Below are 16,490 nucleotides of genomic sequence, written 5' to 3' on the forward strand. Positions count from 1 at the left end.
TCGAATTTTTTGAGAGGTTGAGCAACACAAAATCTACCGAGAGTTACGACCTAATCATTATTTTTTGTTCGAAGTGTAACTACCGATTAACTTTTTTGAAAGATTGAACGACCCAAAATGTACTGAGTTACGACCTGATCATTGTTACATATCAACTTTTTTAAGAGGTTGAACAAAGGGATATGAACACTCTCTTTCGAACACTCTTTTATTGAATGAAATTCATGCGAGTAACACACATTTGAAATAGATCCCATAAAATTATGAGACTTACATGAATTTTGCCCAACCAATATAAGAGCGGGTGTTAGAGAGAAGATTAAAAAAAGAGTGTTGTTCGCATTTCACACTGGGGATATTTAATCACGACGATTTGGAGGGCAAATTTGACTATTCACTTAAATAAGAACTTACAATTGGGCCATCATTAAGATCCAATCCAAGATCATTTTATCAAAAAAAAAAAAAAAAAAAACTAATCTGATAAAGTGTTGAGAGAGAGAGAGAGAAGAGAAGGATATTCCTATGAACCCCAATTGATACTTGTTATCGAAACTCAAATATTGCATTGTAGAAAGGGTTTATCCAGAACCCACATGTTAGCAAAATCCATTTCACTCTACACTCTAATTTTGCATTCTCTCCAGGTTAGTTATCCTCTTTTTCAACCTATATCCTTCTTCACTTGAATTGTTCTGTTGTTTTCCATGTTTGCACAATTTTATGAAGTGGGCATGGATTGAATTGTGTTTAGAGTCTTTTGAGCATGTAAAGGTTATAACTTTATTTTCATACTTCATTTTCTTTATGTGGGTCAAGTCCTTTTTGTTGATTTTCAGAATCATTACTTGTGTTTGGGTGGATTATTGTTATTGGAATAAAAGCTTTATTTTAAATTAATGGAAATTCTAGATAAATTTGATTTGGTTAAAATTGTTCTGAAGTGGTTAGGAATGGAGGTAATTTCAGTAAAAAGAAAGGGAAAGAGGTAATGAAAAATGGTTTAATTTGAAGCACTTCACAGTGATTTTATACCCTACAAAATTGATAATGATCATAATTGCTTATCTTATCTTCCATTTCTCAAAGCGCGTCTGTTCCTTATGTTGATTTTTATTCACACGATTGTTGAGTGTTGATGCCTGATGATGAAATTATTAGTCTTTGCTTTTGGTTACTTGTTCTTGATATACAAAGATGGAAATTAAGTTAGTGAGTCTCTTACTCAATTGCGCTATGAACTATGTATATTGTATTTTTATTTGAAGTGAAATGCAAATGACCGGATTTTAATTATTGTTTCAGGAACGTGTTTGAAGTAGTTAGAGGAACCTCTGATCGAAATGGCTCAATTGCTATCATCTTCTTGCTCCTTGACTTTCTCCGCTTCAAACAAACCTTGTTTAAAACCTTTTCACCAATGCTCAACATCATTTTCTAACACGGTTGTTTTTGATAACTCCAAAAATCCATTTAGACGGCTTTTCTTGCGAGAACAGAAACCAAGGAAAAGTTTGGCAGTTGTAAATGCTTCTACAGTTTCAACTGGCCAGGAAGCCCCGGTTCAAACTAGTTCTGGCGACCCTTTTAAACCGAAGCGAGTAATGGTCATTGGTGGAGATGGATACTGTGGTTGGGCAACTGCCCTCCACCTTTCTAACAAAGGTTACGAGGTTGCCATTGTTGACAACCTTGTTCGACGTCTTTTTGATCACCAGCTTGGACTAGATTCTCTCACACCAATTTCCTCCATCCAGGATCGCATTCAGTGTTGGAAATCTCTCACTGGGAAAAGTATTGAGCTATACATTGGTGATATATGTGAGTTTGAGTTCTTATCCGAAACCTTCAAGTCCTATGAGCCTGATGCTGTTGTCCATTTCGGGGAACAGCGATCCGCTCCTTACTCTATGATAGACCGGTCAAGAGCTGTGTATACACAGCAAAACAATGTTGTCGGGACACTGAACGTGCTCTTTGCTATAAAAGAGTACAGAGAGGATTGTCATCTAGTCAAGCTTGGGACAATGGGTGAATACGGAACTCCAAATATTGATATTGAGGAAGGTTATATTACCATCACTCACAACGGAAGGACAGACACTTTGCCGTATCCAAAGCAAGCTAGCTCATTTTATCATTTAAGCAAGGTACATGATTCCCATAACATAGCTTTCACTTGCAAAGCTTGGGGGATTCGGGCAACTGATCTGAATCAAGGAGTGGTATATGGGGTAAGAACAGATGAGACTGCAATGCATGAAGAGTTGTGTAACAGGTTTGACTATGATGCAATATTTGGAACTGCATTGAATCGGTTCTGTGTTCAGGCTGCTGTTGGTCATCCACTCACTGTATATGGTAAAGGAGGCCAGGTAACATACCAATCCCTTGTTTATTTCTTATTGATAACTGATAAGTAGAACAGTGACTGTTTCCAATGGCAAAATCATAGATTTTTTGAATTTTTCAAACTTTTCGAACTTGGATGTGTTTATGTCATTACTGGTGCAGAATTAAAGAGTATTGGTGAGGCTTCTTAGTGGTTAAAGAAAATTAACAATGACTATTAAAATATTCATCAAAAGTTTAATTACCTCGTAGAATACATTTTATAATAACCTGCGTTGACATTTACTTCCATTATTAACTTATTAAGCATATTAACCTGATCCAAAATTGTGTCGAAAAGAAAAACTGCTAAGGAATGCAGAAATCAAATCAAACACTGACTGCTACTTCATTGATGATTTGTTGACTACATCTTGACTTTCAAGTTTTTACAGTTACAGCTAAGCAATCATTTTAGTGATGAAAATAATTAAACCATATAACTGCGGAAAATATGATGGCTAAAATTGAAAAAAAATACCTTTTTTTATGTGCATAGATTCTGAATCTATTTCTAAAAGATTTCATGCTTTCAATAGAGTAGTACCTCAAATGGAGTTTTTTGTCTCTTCATTTTATTGATCAATGTTAGTAATATCAATACTATATGAATTAATTTTTTTGAACACATCAGATATTTTTTTAGAAAATAGGCTTATTCAATCAACCGGTCCCTTAACTTCATTGATTGTCGCAATTTGGTCCCCTAACTATAATTTGTACCAATTTGGTCCCCTATGTTTTGCTTCGTTACTAGTTTTAGTCCTTTCTGGTAGTTTCTCTCAAAAAAAACGTTAACTTATGTACCAATTTGGTCCCCTATGTTTTGCTCCGTTCCTAGTTTTAGTCCTTTCTGTTCACGTTTTTTTGAGAGAAACCAACAGAAAGGACTAAAACTAGTAACAGAGCAAAACATAGAGGACCAAATTGGTACAAATTATAGTTAGGGGACCAAATTGAGACAATCAATGAAGTTAAGGGACCGGGTGATTGAATAAGCCTAGAAAATAAGATTAAAAAAATATTTTTTGTGTGGAATAATGTTAAAAAAAATGTGTTATTAATAGGAGAAGCACACATATAGCAAAATAAATGTAAGGCTTGATCTTCAATGAATAGGTTTCGCGTACCCTTCAAAACTTTAGGCGAAGATCTTTCAATCTAAGAGTTCTGTTTTCTATACTCAATTTATTGTTTAAATTACTTCTTGGATAGTCAGCATATTCAATATGGGTTTTTATTACCGTGAAATTCAATATGGTTTAGAAGTACAAGATGAGATTTACATACGAACATGGTGGATGCTGAAAAATTTGTTAATGGAAATGGCTACTACTAGTGTATAGATGGTAATGCAACAAGTATTCTTTGCCACTAATTAATTTTTTGCATGTTACTTGTGTGATTCACATGTTTCAGACTAGGGCCTTCCTTGACATAAGAGATACAGTTCAATGTGTTGAGCTTGCCATTGCAAACCCGGCTAACCCTGGAGAGTTCCGAGTCTTCAATCAATTTACTGAGCAATTTAAAGTGACTGAACTAGCTGAGCTTGTTACGAAAGCTGGTGAGAAGTTGGGCCTTGATGTGAAAACCATATCAGTGCCTAACCCTAGAGTGGAGTTAGAGGAGCATTATTACAACTGCAAAAACACTAAACTAGTTGATCTTGGACTCAAGCCACACTTTCTTTCAGATTCTCTCATTGATTCACTGCTTAACTTTGCGGTTCAGTACAAAGACCGGGTTGACACTAAGCAAATTATGCCTGGTGTTTCTTGGAGAAAGGTTGGGGTCAAAACAAAAACTCTTTCATCCTAAGGTGTGTGCTTGGCTGCTGGCATAATCTTATCCTACATAATTATGACACTTGTGATTAGATTGTGCTGCATTGGATTGAATGTTTCAAATTGCTTTATTCTAGCTTTTGTATACTATAATCTCGGGATTGATATGTGAAACCTTCATACCCTAATGTAGAATAGATCTTTGGAGTTTCAAAGTGTTTTTCCTCGAGTCATATGTGTACGTAGGGACTTTTGTTGTGTTTACTATTACCATTTGTAATATAATATCAGTGTAATGATGCTGTTTAATGTGTTGTTATCAGTGTAATGATGCTATTTTATGTGTTGATAAAATAGTACGAAGAAAGTTTTCAATAAATGAGTATGAATTGTACTTCGTATCCTTTGATTGAATTTTATCTGAGGTGAATCATCATTTCATTTTGGTCCTCAAAATTGTAGAGATTGATCAAGTTCCCGCTCGAATTTATGAAACAATAAGTGTCTTCGAGGCACTTGTTAGCATATCCTAATAACAAATGAGTCTATGAATTAATTTAGTCCCTTCGCCGCCTTCACAAAATAAATAAATAATCCCTCGGTTATATGGTAGGGTCAGAAAGATTGAGCTGACACGTTATTGCTCACATTGATTGTAACGTTTTTGCTTATATTTTTCTTCAATATCCAAAGAATGTCGTACTACAGAAATATATTTGAAGCTATATTGTACAACCATATTTATTGGTAACCGTCCTCTTGATAGAAACTTACTAAAAGACATAATTTTAGGTCCTCTACAACCGGATATCTTAATACTTTTATTGTTTTATAATTATGGATTTGCTATAATTATTGATCAATATGTTTCATTTTCTGTTTATTCTTCAAAAAAAAAAAAGTTTCATTTTCTGTTTAAAAAAAAACTATGTTTCATTTTCTGTCCAACATTTAAGTTATTATCTTTCATGTCTTTTAGGTGATTATTTGAAAAGTGTATTCATATTTTGGAATAAATTTTTGTCTCGTTTTCATTGAAAGAGAGAACTTTGCCAAGCATTATGTCATCTAATTTGGAGATTAATTAAAATATACTATTATGTACGATAAATAGGTTTGAATTTATAATATGCTGGATTATAAAAATGTGAAATGATATGAACATATGCACGATTAGCCGATGATAGTAAGATACTAAATGTGTTATTTTTTCGAGTATTGTCTGCTACCAATTAAATTCCCCGAGCACATAATTGGAGCGTAGAACTGATTAATTCCCATAAAAGTTGAACTTCTTTTGTCCCTATAATCATAACTAGAAAATTAAGGGTGATGCGATGGTGCTCGAAACCAATGCATAGAAAACTTTTGAGCTCATAAAACACTTACGAAAGGATTGACATTTACTTTCATCGATTACAAACTTTAGACTTTCATTAAATACATTGTTTACAATAGTAACACACAAATTATTACAAAGTAAAAGAAAAAATAATCCTAGAAGAGCACACATAAGGCAGCAACCAACACATTCATGTATACAGCAACACACAATTCATTTCCACACAATTCTTAATAGACAAGAGAAAGTTGATTCATTCATATTGTTGAAGGCTTGAAATTAATTCCACAATAGGCTTCCATGCGTGAAATAGGTTCTTTCATTTTTTCCTTTTGAAAGAAACGAAGATAATCATAATGGTCGAATGTTGGTTTAAAACGCAAGGGATGTTCCTCATTCACAAGCTCTTTTGGTATCTCCATAATCTTACTAGCAAAAGAAAATAATGCAGCTGAGTATCTTGTTTTGGTTGCATTCATTATAACTCTATGTTCACATGCACGTATCCTTCCGTTACTCCATATCTAGCAAATGAAAAATACATCTATATTTAGACTCGAGACCTAGGTTAAATTAGAAGAGACATGTATCATCATCTAAACATTGTTGAGTCGGTCCAAGACAATTATTTTTTAGACCAATTAATGTTTATGATTGAGAATTAATTGTATACTCACCGTGAATGCGTCCCCTGCTAAGACAACAAAGGAGGAAGGTGAGGCCTCAACCTCAGTCCATTCACCATTTTTCAATTTGATTTGCAAGCCATTTAGATTATTTAGCTGATGTACTACAGATATAATGGTCAAGTCTGAATGAGGTGTTAATCCCAAATCCTTCTCATCCATCTCTCTTGTTCTATATTTCAAGCATCGAATGAGATAATTGCTTGATTCTATCAATGATTCACATATTTTCATATCAACACCATAGCTTTCAAACACCATCCTCTTTGCTATATGGTCTAATTCTCCCAACAATTTGGAGTACTCATTGAAGCTTTCGCTGTAATCAAAATTAAACATCTATCATTTATAATCAATAAATATATATTTTGATGGAATTTCAAGATAAGAGAATATGAAGCACAGATACGGACACAGACATCGGACACGACACGGACACTGACACGCCGAGACCACTAATAATTTGAGAAAATCACATAATTCATTGCAATTATAAGTATCAGTGTCGTGTCTGTGTCGGACACAACACGTGTCTGACACCGGGACATGTTTAATCCGAGGAGTGTCTGTGCTTCATGAATCTATATTATGGAAAGAGTATACCAACCAGAAACGATCATTTCCTTGAGGCCATATGATTTTGGTGAATATTTGACATCCAAGCATAGTTAATGGATCTTGGATATCCAAAGATTCATATAAGGGAAGTGTTGAGAGTTGTCCTGAGTAGCCATGGAAAGGTCTATCACTTATCTTTTGCGCTTTTGTTTCCAAAGGGAGCTTGAAGAATTCTTCAATTCCAAAGATAACTTTGTCACAAAGTTCTTTGCCAACTTTATCATAGTGTGCTACGAAACAACCATAGTCTTCTAGTGAAGTCTTCATAAAATTGCAAGCTGAGACCCATGTGTCAGTACCAGGTTTCATGTTTTGGTTGGACAAGTCAACGACAGGGATTATTTGAGAGACTGTTTCTGATCCCATGATGCTCTCTCACTCTCAAAATAATTGGTGCATGGTTATAAAGGAAACTATATCTCGTGTTGATTTTATAGCCTGAGAAACCTACCTTATATGTTTTAGATGAATATATTTCAAAGAGAAATAATATTTGTAGAACTATTTTGTGACAACCTTTGAGATAACATCGTTGTTTTCTCCGCTTATTGGTCAAAACAATAAAAAGAAAAAAGAAAAAGAAAAGAGAGAATAACAAAACAATGTGAATATAAGAGAGAAAATTATTGAAAAATTGTACCAAAACGTTGTTCAAATATCATTTCTCTAATTTCAATTCCTTTAACTAATATATTTACTTTTATTTTTAGTCTCTCTCAAATTTTCCCTTAAACTTTTGTCTCTATTTTTCTGTTAGCAATTCTAGCCATTGCTTTTATGACATATCATTGTTAAAACCTTAAAATATTAATTAATTTAATAAGTTAATTATTTAATCTTCACTTTGAAGTTATAGATAAATCAATTAATAAATATTAAAAATTTAATAGTTAAATCATTAAACTAATGATATTTTATGTACTTATCAATTACATGCCTCATAAAAAAAATCACTTGGAACATGCGACTTGAATTTGTAATAAAATATTTATTAATATTTAGAGTGACCAAAGCTTTTAGAGAGACTAAAAATAAAAGTTGGTGTATTTAGAGGAAAAAAAAATATTTAAACTTTGATTTTTATTTTTATAGATGATGACAACATATATATATATATATATATATATATATATATATATATATATATATATATATGTATGTATGTATGTATGTATGTATGTATGTATGTATGTATGTATGTATGTATGTATGTATGTATGTATGTATGTATGTATGTATGTATGTATGTATGTATGTATGTATATATTTATATGTATATATTTGAAATGATAAATGAAATTAATCTTTATTTTCCTCTTGGCTTCTTTATGTGTTCATAATAAACTTTTTTCTAAGACCAGATTATATTCGAATATAAATTTGAGTATGTCCTTAATTATTTGAATGGGGCTAGCAAAATTTTCTCTTGAACACTCTTTCTAACATTTACTCTCTTATTTGTTTAAAATCAATGTGGATCATACACTTTGGAAATGAAACTTATATAAACTGATGAAACATACAATGATTTCATCCAATAAAAAAGTGAATGTTAGAGAAATTGGTGAAAACATTTTATTAATTATTCAGAAGGAATACAAATTGACTTTATCCTTAACTATAAGCAAAATTAGGTCTAAGAAAGTTGGTGTATTTGACACATAAACTTTCTTTAATCAATTTTATAAGAGCATATGGATCAAATTTTATTGAATATTTATTTTTATTTGTAAAAATCGTTCTAATCAGATTTTAGATTATTAAAAAAAACGTTAATCTTGTTGCACTATTTTTTTAGGGTAATCTTGTTCCACTTCTATATTATATTGAATACCTCAAATAATTTCCCAAAATGTATCAAAAAAATGGGCTCTAATCATTTCAAATAAAAAAGAAATGATTTGAAATTCAAATGCAAATGACCAGATTTTAACTCTTGTTCCAGGAACCTTTTTGAAACACCACAAGAAAGCACTGAAATTCCGAGGCACAAAATTCCTTGGAAATCGTCCAAATCTCCTCGGAATACCAACTTTTTCCGAGGAACTCATGTCCTGGAAAAATAGTTGGTTGCAATCCAAATACCGAGGAAATTTCCGAGGAACTTTTGTTTCCGAGGAAACATGTCCTCGGAATTAAGATGTGACGGCTAACACACAGTCTGCCGCACCTGTTGTGGCTGACATAGAAGTGACTAGCGTTTCCGAGGAACGTTGTCCTCGGAATGTATTATATTTAAAAAAAATATAAAAATTATAATTATTTTCCTGTGTTTCAAAATTTAAATTTCAAAAAAGCGCCAAATTGTATGTGAAAATATTTTCTTCACGTCAAATTTAATTCTTTAATAAATTAAAAATTAACATTATCTAAAATAGAAAGAAAGAATAGTGAGCTAGAGATAGACATGACCTGGTTAACTTTTTCATGAGTTTTCATTCTTCTTAATTAGACGTTTTACATGGTAGTATTGTGTTAATCCAATTTCAATGGAATGTGTTAGCAGGTTTTCTCTGTCACAACTCAAATCTATACATTAGGTTGCTACGAATTACAAAGAGTATTGTTAACTACTGTCATGATTATAAACCACATACAAAATCAAAAAGGGTGCCCAAATGATTATAAACTCTAATCCCCAAAGAATAACCAATTGAATAAAAAATCATAAAAATCCACCAGAAATTGTCAACTTAAAGCTAAAATGAAAAATGGAATTTTGGGGAAAAAGGGTTTTGTGGGTTCAGCAAAAATCAAAAACAAAAATGGAGAATTTCAACTCAGCTTGATTTTTTTTAGCTTCTATTGAAAGATTTGAGAAGAATCACTAAAAATATTTCAAAGATTATAAACCCTAATCACCAAATCATACAAAAAAAAGGATGAGAATACCTTTGAATATTTGATTGAGTTCTTCAATGGTTGTGTGACCGAGCTTGGTTCTGTGAGAAAGTGATGAGAAGCGCTATATTAGATCCAGCCTTGTGAGAGAGAAAGAAAGAGTGAGACAGAGAAGAGTAGTGTTCTCTCAAATGTATCAAAATGATTTTTTGCTATATAAAATCCTTGTTTAATACATTATAAGGTCATACACGCTTTGAAACGAATTTAATAATGACAACATATTTTCCGAGGAACATTTTCCTCGGTATTTATCTTGGAAAAGCGCGCCGCACTCAGTTTGCAGGAAGTGGTAGCAGAGATTCTGACATGGACATACCGAGGAAAAAGTTCCTCGGAAATCCTTAATTTTAGCGAGAAACCATTGTTCCTCGGAAATTTTTGGTCGGAATACTCAAGCTTTCTTGTAGTGAAATAGTTAGAGGAACCTCTAATCGAAATGGCTCAATTGCTATCATCTTCTTGCTCCTTGACTTTCTCCGCTTCAAACAAACCTTGTTTAAAACCTTTTCACCAATGCTCAACATCATTTTCTAACACGGTTGTTTTTGATAACTCCAAAAATCCATTTAGACGGCTTTTCTTGCGTGAACAGAAACCAAGGAAAAGTTTGGCAGTTGTAAATGCTTCTACAGTTTCAACTGGCCAGGAAGCCCCGGTTCAAACTAGTTCTGGCGACCCTTTTAAACCGAAGCGAGTGATGGTCATTGGTGGAGATGGATACTGTGGTTGGGCAACTGCCCTCCACCTTTCTAACAAAGGTTACGAGGTTGCCATTGTTGACAACCTTGTTCGACGTCTTTTTGATCACCAGCTTGGACTAGATTCTCTCACACCAATTTCCTCCATCCAGGATCGCATTCAGTGTTGGAAATCTCTCACTGGGAAAAGTATTGAGCTATACATTGGTGATATATGCGAGTTTGAGTTCTTATCCGAAACCTTCAAGTCCTATGAGCCTGATGCTGTTGTCCATTTCGGGGAACAGCGATCCGCTCCTTACTCTATGATAGACCGGTCAAGAGCTGTGTATACACAGCAAAACAATGTTGTCGGGACACTGAACGTGCTCTTTGCTATAAAAGAGTACAGAGAGGATTGTCATCTAGTCAAGCTTGGGACAATGGGTGAATACGGAACTCCAAATATTGATATTGAGGAAGGTTATATTACCATCACTCACAACGGAAGGACAGACACTTTGCCGTATCCAAAGCAAGCTAGCTCATTTTATCATTTAAGCAAGGTACATGATTCCCATAACATAGCTTTCACTTGCAAAGCTTGGGGGATTCGGGCAACTGATCTGAATCAAGGAGTGGTATATGGGGTAAGAACAGATGAGACTGCAATGCATGAAGAGTTGTGTAACAGGTTTGACTATGATGCAATATTTGGAACTGCATTGAATCGGTTCTGTGTTCAGGCTGCTGTTGGTCATCCACTCACTGTATATGGTAAAGGAGGCCAGGCAATATTTGCATGTTACTTGTGTGATTCACATGTTTCAGACTAGGGCCTTCCTTGACATAAGTGATACAGTTCAATGTGTTGAGCTTGCCATTGCAAACCCGGCTAACCCTGGAGAGTTCAGAGTCTTCAATCAATTTACTGAGCAATTTAAAGTGACTGAACTAGCTGAACTTGTTACGAAAGCTGGCGAGAAGTTGGGCCTTGATGTGAAAACCATATCAGTGCCTAGCCCTAGAGTGGAGTTAGAGGAGCATTATTACAACTGCAAAAACACTAAACTAGTTGATCTTGGACTCAAGCCACACTTTCTTTCAGATTCTCTCATTGATTCACTGCTTAACTTTGCGGTTCAGTACAAAGACCGGGTTGACACTAAGCAAATTATGCCTGGTGTTTCTTGGAGAAAGGTTGGGGTCAAAACAAAAACTCTTTCATCCTAAGGTGTGTGCTTGGCTGCTGGCATGATCTTACCCTACATAATTACGACACTTCTTGTGATTAGATTGTGCTGTATTGGATTGAATGTTTCAAATTGCTGTATTCTAGCTTTTGTCTACTACAATCCTGGGATCAATATGTGAAACCTTCATACCCTAATGTAGAATAGATCTTTGGAGTTTCATAGTGTTTTTCCTCGAGTCATATGTTTACGTAGGGACTGTTGTTGTGTTTACTATTACCATTTGTAATATAATATTGTTGGAACATGTGTGGAAATTGAGTTAAAAAGACTAAACACAAATTCCCATGTTGGGTAGAACTAGTGTTGTGTGAATTGAAAAAAGTGGAAGTCCCACATCGGATAGAACACACACATTAGTAGTGTTTACATAGTGGGAGTGTACCTCTAATTAATGGGGGTACATAAGCACTAGAGAAAAAATATATATTGATATATATTTTATTATTTGGAAATGATAAATTAAATAATTAATTTAATCATTATTAGAAAGTGCTTTCTTAGTCCCCAAGTTTTGCTAAAATATTTTGGTACATAATATAATATATTTTTGTACTAAATTTAATATATTTTAGTACTCAATTAAGATATTTTTGTACTAGATCTAATATGTGAATTACTTAATCGCAAAGTAATATGTTACTTGTTCCCAAAGTTTCTCATATTACTTGTTCCCAAAGTTTCTCACTTATTAGTTGTGAATTTTCTCTATAAATAGAGAGCTCACACAGTGCATTCCACACACCAAAGAGTTTCATTGAGTTGTCGGGAACTCTTTCTCTCTTCTCCCTTTCTTGACTTGTGTTGACGAGTCTTTCATCTCTTCTCCCTCCTTCGATTTGTTTAACAAGTCATTCTCCTTTTTCTAATCCTTTCTGTCCCTTCGGAATTAAGAGTGTTCTTAAGACCATAGTCCCTTTTCGGTTTAATGTCCCTTCGGAATTAAGAATGGTCTTAAGTTCATAGTCCCTTCGGAATAAAGAGTACTTTTAAGATCATAGTCCCTATTTGGAATAATAATGTCCCGTCGGAATCAAGAATGATCTTAACGGTATATAAAAATTATTTAAATATTTTTCTATTTGAGGAGAAATGGTGGTATCACCATATTTTGAGTGGTCGTAGTACCATATTGAAAGTTTGGAGAACTTAAAAGTTAGAATGGTGGAAACACCATATTTGAGTGGTCTTAGCACCATATAGAATGGTAATAATACCATATTAAATTGGTTTCAGTATTAATGAGTGGTCTTAGTACCATATTTGAAGGTGTAATTCTCGAATGGTTTTCTACGGTGCAGTAGTTAACCGCACAGTTGTAGCTGGGCTTGTTTTATCCTGGAGGCGGCGTGGTTGATAGTCTACCTTGCACAATTTTGGGTAGTGCCACGAAACGTCTTAAAGAGAGCGACCTGGTCGTGACTCAACCTAGTAACAACTTCGGTAGAAAATAGAATTTGGAAATCCAAATACAATAATTTGGAAATCCTAAAATAACAATTTTAAGACGTTTCTTTATGTCTACCGAAGAAGTTACTTATTGAGGATACAAGAAGGATAAAGCAAGCTATAGAAATACATCTTTTGACTGAAACAACGAAGTGCTTGTTGTTTCTAACAATAACACTAAAATTCATGAGATATCAATGTTGATCTTATTTGATATTAAAAGCCACGGTAGCTCCATTTAATTTTGCCTGGCTTGTTTACCTTTCATATTGATTAAGAATATGACTTTTGACGATGTTAAAGAACTTTTATGCAATTACATAAAAGCATGATGAACCTATATTGGATATGAATTCATTCTTGCTATTGAAAAACCAATATATGCAGCGAACATCTTCTGTGCTAATAATTTGTTGGGATGGATTCGACCGTAACATTAGTGAATTGTTCTATACCATCCTGGAATAACCATTTGAAAAAATGCGCAAATTTAATATTCTTAAATTTGTATCCTTGGTTAATTGGTTGAAGGAACTAACATGATTTTAGTTCTAAGGGAGTGCTAAAATTCGGAAGTTAGTTACTCTAAAAATTAGAAAGAATCTGAATTTCAGATTTCTATTGAATAAGACTGAGTTGACTCAGACTTAAAGAGAGACTTGTGTACCATGCATTCTTGTGGAAAAAGATTGCACTTTGATGGTATGTTGAAAATTAAATTCTCCTTCTATATAAGTTGGGTAATTTTAAATATTTGACATATCAAAATTGATTATGAACAAGAGTTTAATTATTGAGTAACTTGGACTTAATTCCAACGTTATATAATTAGACAATTTTATTTATTGCAGTCAAGATATATGAACCAAAAATTCATATAAATCAGAATTTAGAGAATATGAATCTCTAAACATAATAAATTATGATATGTGTGAATTTGATGACACATAAATTAGAAATGATAAAATGATATTTTATCATATTTATTGATGACTGTGAATTTTGGAAAATAAAATTGATACGCTTGATATGTTCAATTTTTATAACAAAAATTGAAATTTATGTTGTATGGAGAACCCAAGTCTAAGAACAAAAATTCTAATTAAGAAATTTTTGAAGAAAAGACAATCCAACTCGTCTTATTTTTGAACTTGGGATTGTCCGGACTATATTTGGCTTCAGGACCCCAAGAGAGTTAAACTCACTAGTAGAGCCTATGAATGTGTATTCATTAGGTATGTTATAAATAACGAAGCATATAGGTTTTAGGACCTAAATGTTAAAGTGATCATAGAATAAAAAGATGCTGATTTCTATGAAGTAAGTACCCCTGTAAATTAAAGAATAGTGGGGGCACTAGTGGGGGTAAACTAAATTCCCTTCTAAAAATTAAGAACTGGTGGGGGCACTATATCTAATCACATTCATGTAATTAGAAATAGTTATGAAAACATCATATGAGATGTTATAGAACCTCAAGGAGGTAAGAAAGCTAAAATTGCTAAAGAGTATGGACTTGGTTTATACATTGGAAGAAGATTCATTAAGCCTTAAAGAAGTTATATCCTCATTGGATGTTGAATTTTGGCAAGAAGCAATAAACGATGAAATGGATTTTCTAGAGTCTAACAAAACATGACACTTTGTTGACTTGCCTCATAGTTGCAAACTAATCGGTTGTATTTGGATTTTGGGAAAAAGAACTAAAACCTGATGGCACGATTGATGAATACAAGGCTCTCCTTGTAGTCAAAGGTTTTAGACAAAGAGAAAAATATAGATTTCTTCGACATTCATTCACCAGTCACGAAAATCATATCCATAAGAGTACTAGTCCCTTTAGCCGCCGTTCATAACTCGATAGTACTCCAAATGGATGTGAAAGTTGCCTCTTTTTATGGTGAACTAGAAGAAGAAATCTATATGAAACAACCTGAAAGTTTTGTGATTCATGGACAAGAAAACAAGCTCTGTAAGTTAGATAATTCTTTGTGAGGTCTAAAAAGGAATGACATAAATTTTTTGACATTCTAATGCTATCGAATGAGTATAAAGTGAATGAAAGTGACAAATAATATTTGCACGATCATATGTCTCTATGAAGACAACTTGCTCATATTTGGTTTAAAGATTCATGTTATGAATTATGTGAAATCATTGTTTATCAACAACATTGATAAGAAAGACCTAGACAAAGTTGAAGTAATTCTTGGTTTCAAGATTACTAGATCAGAAAAGAGAACTTTTTTGATAAATCTCACAAAGTTGAGAAGATCTTAAAGAAATGTAATTATTTCACCGTAAACTTGCAATCATATATTATGATCCAAGTGTAAGAACACTTGAGATGGAGTTAAACAAATAAAATATGCGAGCATCATTGGCAGTCCTTAGGTAAGCCACTGAATGTATTAGACCCGACATTGCCTATGTCGTGAAATTGTTGTGCAAGTTTACTAGTAGACGGATGAGAAGCATTGCCATGCTATAGAAAGAGTCATGAGGTGCCTTAAGAAGATTATGACTCTAAGATTACTTCACTAGGAGTAACCTATTGTACTTAAATGGTACAAGATATAAAATAGAACATCTTTCAGATGAATATTTAGCGACTAGTGTTTGCATATTAAACATCACTAGAGGAGTTGTTTGTTAAAACAAATAATATTGACTCAGTCCACTATGGAATGAATCTGAGATGAGAACACTAGAGAAAACTAGTGAAGAAGCAAGTTGATAAGATACTTGCTAGCTGAGAACCCTTAGTGGGTGAAACCGTTGTTCGAAGTGTTAATTTATTGTGATAGTCTGCAGCTATTACAAAAATTGAGAATCGTTAGAGACGATAATTAAGGCATAAACACATAAAGGATTGGAGAGCTAGCTACTCTCAAAAGGAACGGTTAAAGTAGATCATGTACGTACTGATAAAGAATTAGTTAATCCTTTGACGAAAGGAATTACTAGAAAGAAAGTCCTAAACACATCCAATAGGATGGGACTAATGCCCAAAGGTCACAAGTGATGGTAACCCGACCTACATGACTGGAGATCCCAAGAAATAGGTTCAATGGGTAATAACTAGTCACAAGTGATAGAACATGCTATGTTAAAAGTAAGAAAGCATGATTCCTGTAGTGACAGAAGGATGAGATAATAGAAACTCTTAATGAGATCTATACTCTATTTGGAGTGGAGTACATAGCTACAGGAGTACTCTTGATAGACCCACCTATACGAATGTGGAACTAAGGGCCGGTTCCTATGGGATTCGGGGCAGAATACCTAGAGCGTTCGTTAAAACCGGGATACACGTGCAAGGCCTTAAACGCACGGGCTTTTAGAATACACCTTATGAAAAGGTTTGTGTGTGGGTTCTATGT

General features: G+C 33.7%; 2 protein-coding genes and 1 pseudogene across 3 annotated transcripts; 2 read left to right on the forward strand and 1 right to left on the reverse strand.

Moving 5' to 3' along the window:
- Window positions 1-506: 506 nt before the first annotated feature.
- On the forward strand, window positions 507-4,579 carry LOC146909711 (UDP-sulfoquinovose synthase, chloroplastic-like). Its single transcript, XM_085728154.1, has 3 exons — window positions 507-647; window positions 1,306-2,375; window positions 3,811-4,579. Exons 2-3 carry the CDS (start codon window positions 1,344-1,346, stop codon window positions 4,210-4,212), a joined length of 1,434 nt encoding a protein of 477 aa, XP_085584280.1. The 5' UTR covers window positions 507-647; window positions 1,306-1,343; the 3' UTR covers window positions 4,213-4,579.
- Window positions 4,580-5,554: 975 nt separating this feature from the next.
- On the reverse strand, window positions 5,555-7,227 carry LOC146909712 (putative 2-oxoglutarate-dependent dioxygenase AOP1). Its single transcript, XM_085726434.1, has 3 exons — window positions 6,814-7,227; window positions 6,198-6,525; window positions 5,555-6,044 (listed from the first exon to the last, which is right to left on the reverse strand). The coding sequence occupies exons 1-3, from the start codon at window positions 7,188-7,190 to the stop codon at window positions 5,778-5,780; spliced, it is 972 nt and encodes a 323-aa protein (XP_085582560.1). The 5' UTR covers window positions 7,191-7,227; the 3' UTR covers window positions 5,555-5,777.
- A 2,910-nt stretch (window positions 7,228-10,137) lies between these two features.
- On the forward strand, window positions 10,138-11,638 carry LOC146909713 (UDP-sulfoquinovose synthase, chloroplastic pseudogene; annotated as a pseudogene). Its single transcript, XR_015020238.1, has 2 exons — window positions 10,138-11,205; window positions 11,237-11,638. The product of XR_015020238.1 is annotated as a UDP-sulfoquinovose synthase, chloroplastic pseudogene (transcript).
- The last annotated feature ends 4,852 nt before the right edge of the window (window positions 11,639-16,490 follow it).

The sequence above is a fragment of the Medicago sativa genome, chromosome 7 (assembly GCF_051527215.1).
Source record: "Medicago sativa cultivar Bolivia chromosome 7, Bolivia_mono, whole genome shotgun sequence".
Taxonomy (NCBI): Eukaryota; Viridiplantae; Streptophyta; class Magnoliopsida; order Fabales; family Fabaceae; genus Medicago; species Medicago sativa.

Bases quoted from the DNA above. Each gene is read 5' to 3' on its own strand.
- LOC146909711 (XM_085728154.1), top strand. From the start codon at position 1,344: ATGGCTCAATTGCTATCATCTTCTTGCTCCTTGACTTTCTCCGCTTCA. The intron at 2,376-3,810 runs GTAACATACCAA...CACATGTTTCAG, and splicing joins TATATGGTAAAGGAGGCCAG to ACTAGGGCCTTCCTTGACAT.
- LOC146909712 (XM_085726434.1), bottom strand. From the start codon at position 7,190: ATGGGATCAGAAACAGTCTCTCAAATAATCCCTGTCGTTGACTTGTCC. The intron at 6,526-6,813 runs GTTGGTATACTC...TTTTGATTACAG, and splicing joins CAAGGAAATGATCGTTTCTG to CGAAAGCTTCAATGAGTACT. The intron at 6,045-6,197 runs GTGAGTATACAA...TTCATTTGCTAG, and splicing joins TAGCAGGGGACGCATTCACG to ATATGGAGTAACGGAAGGAT.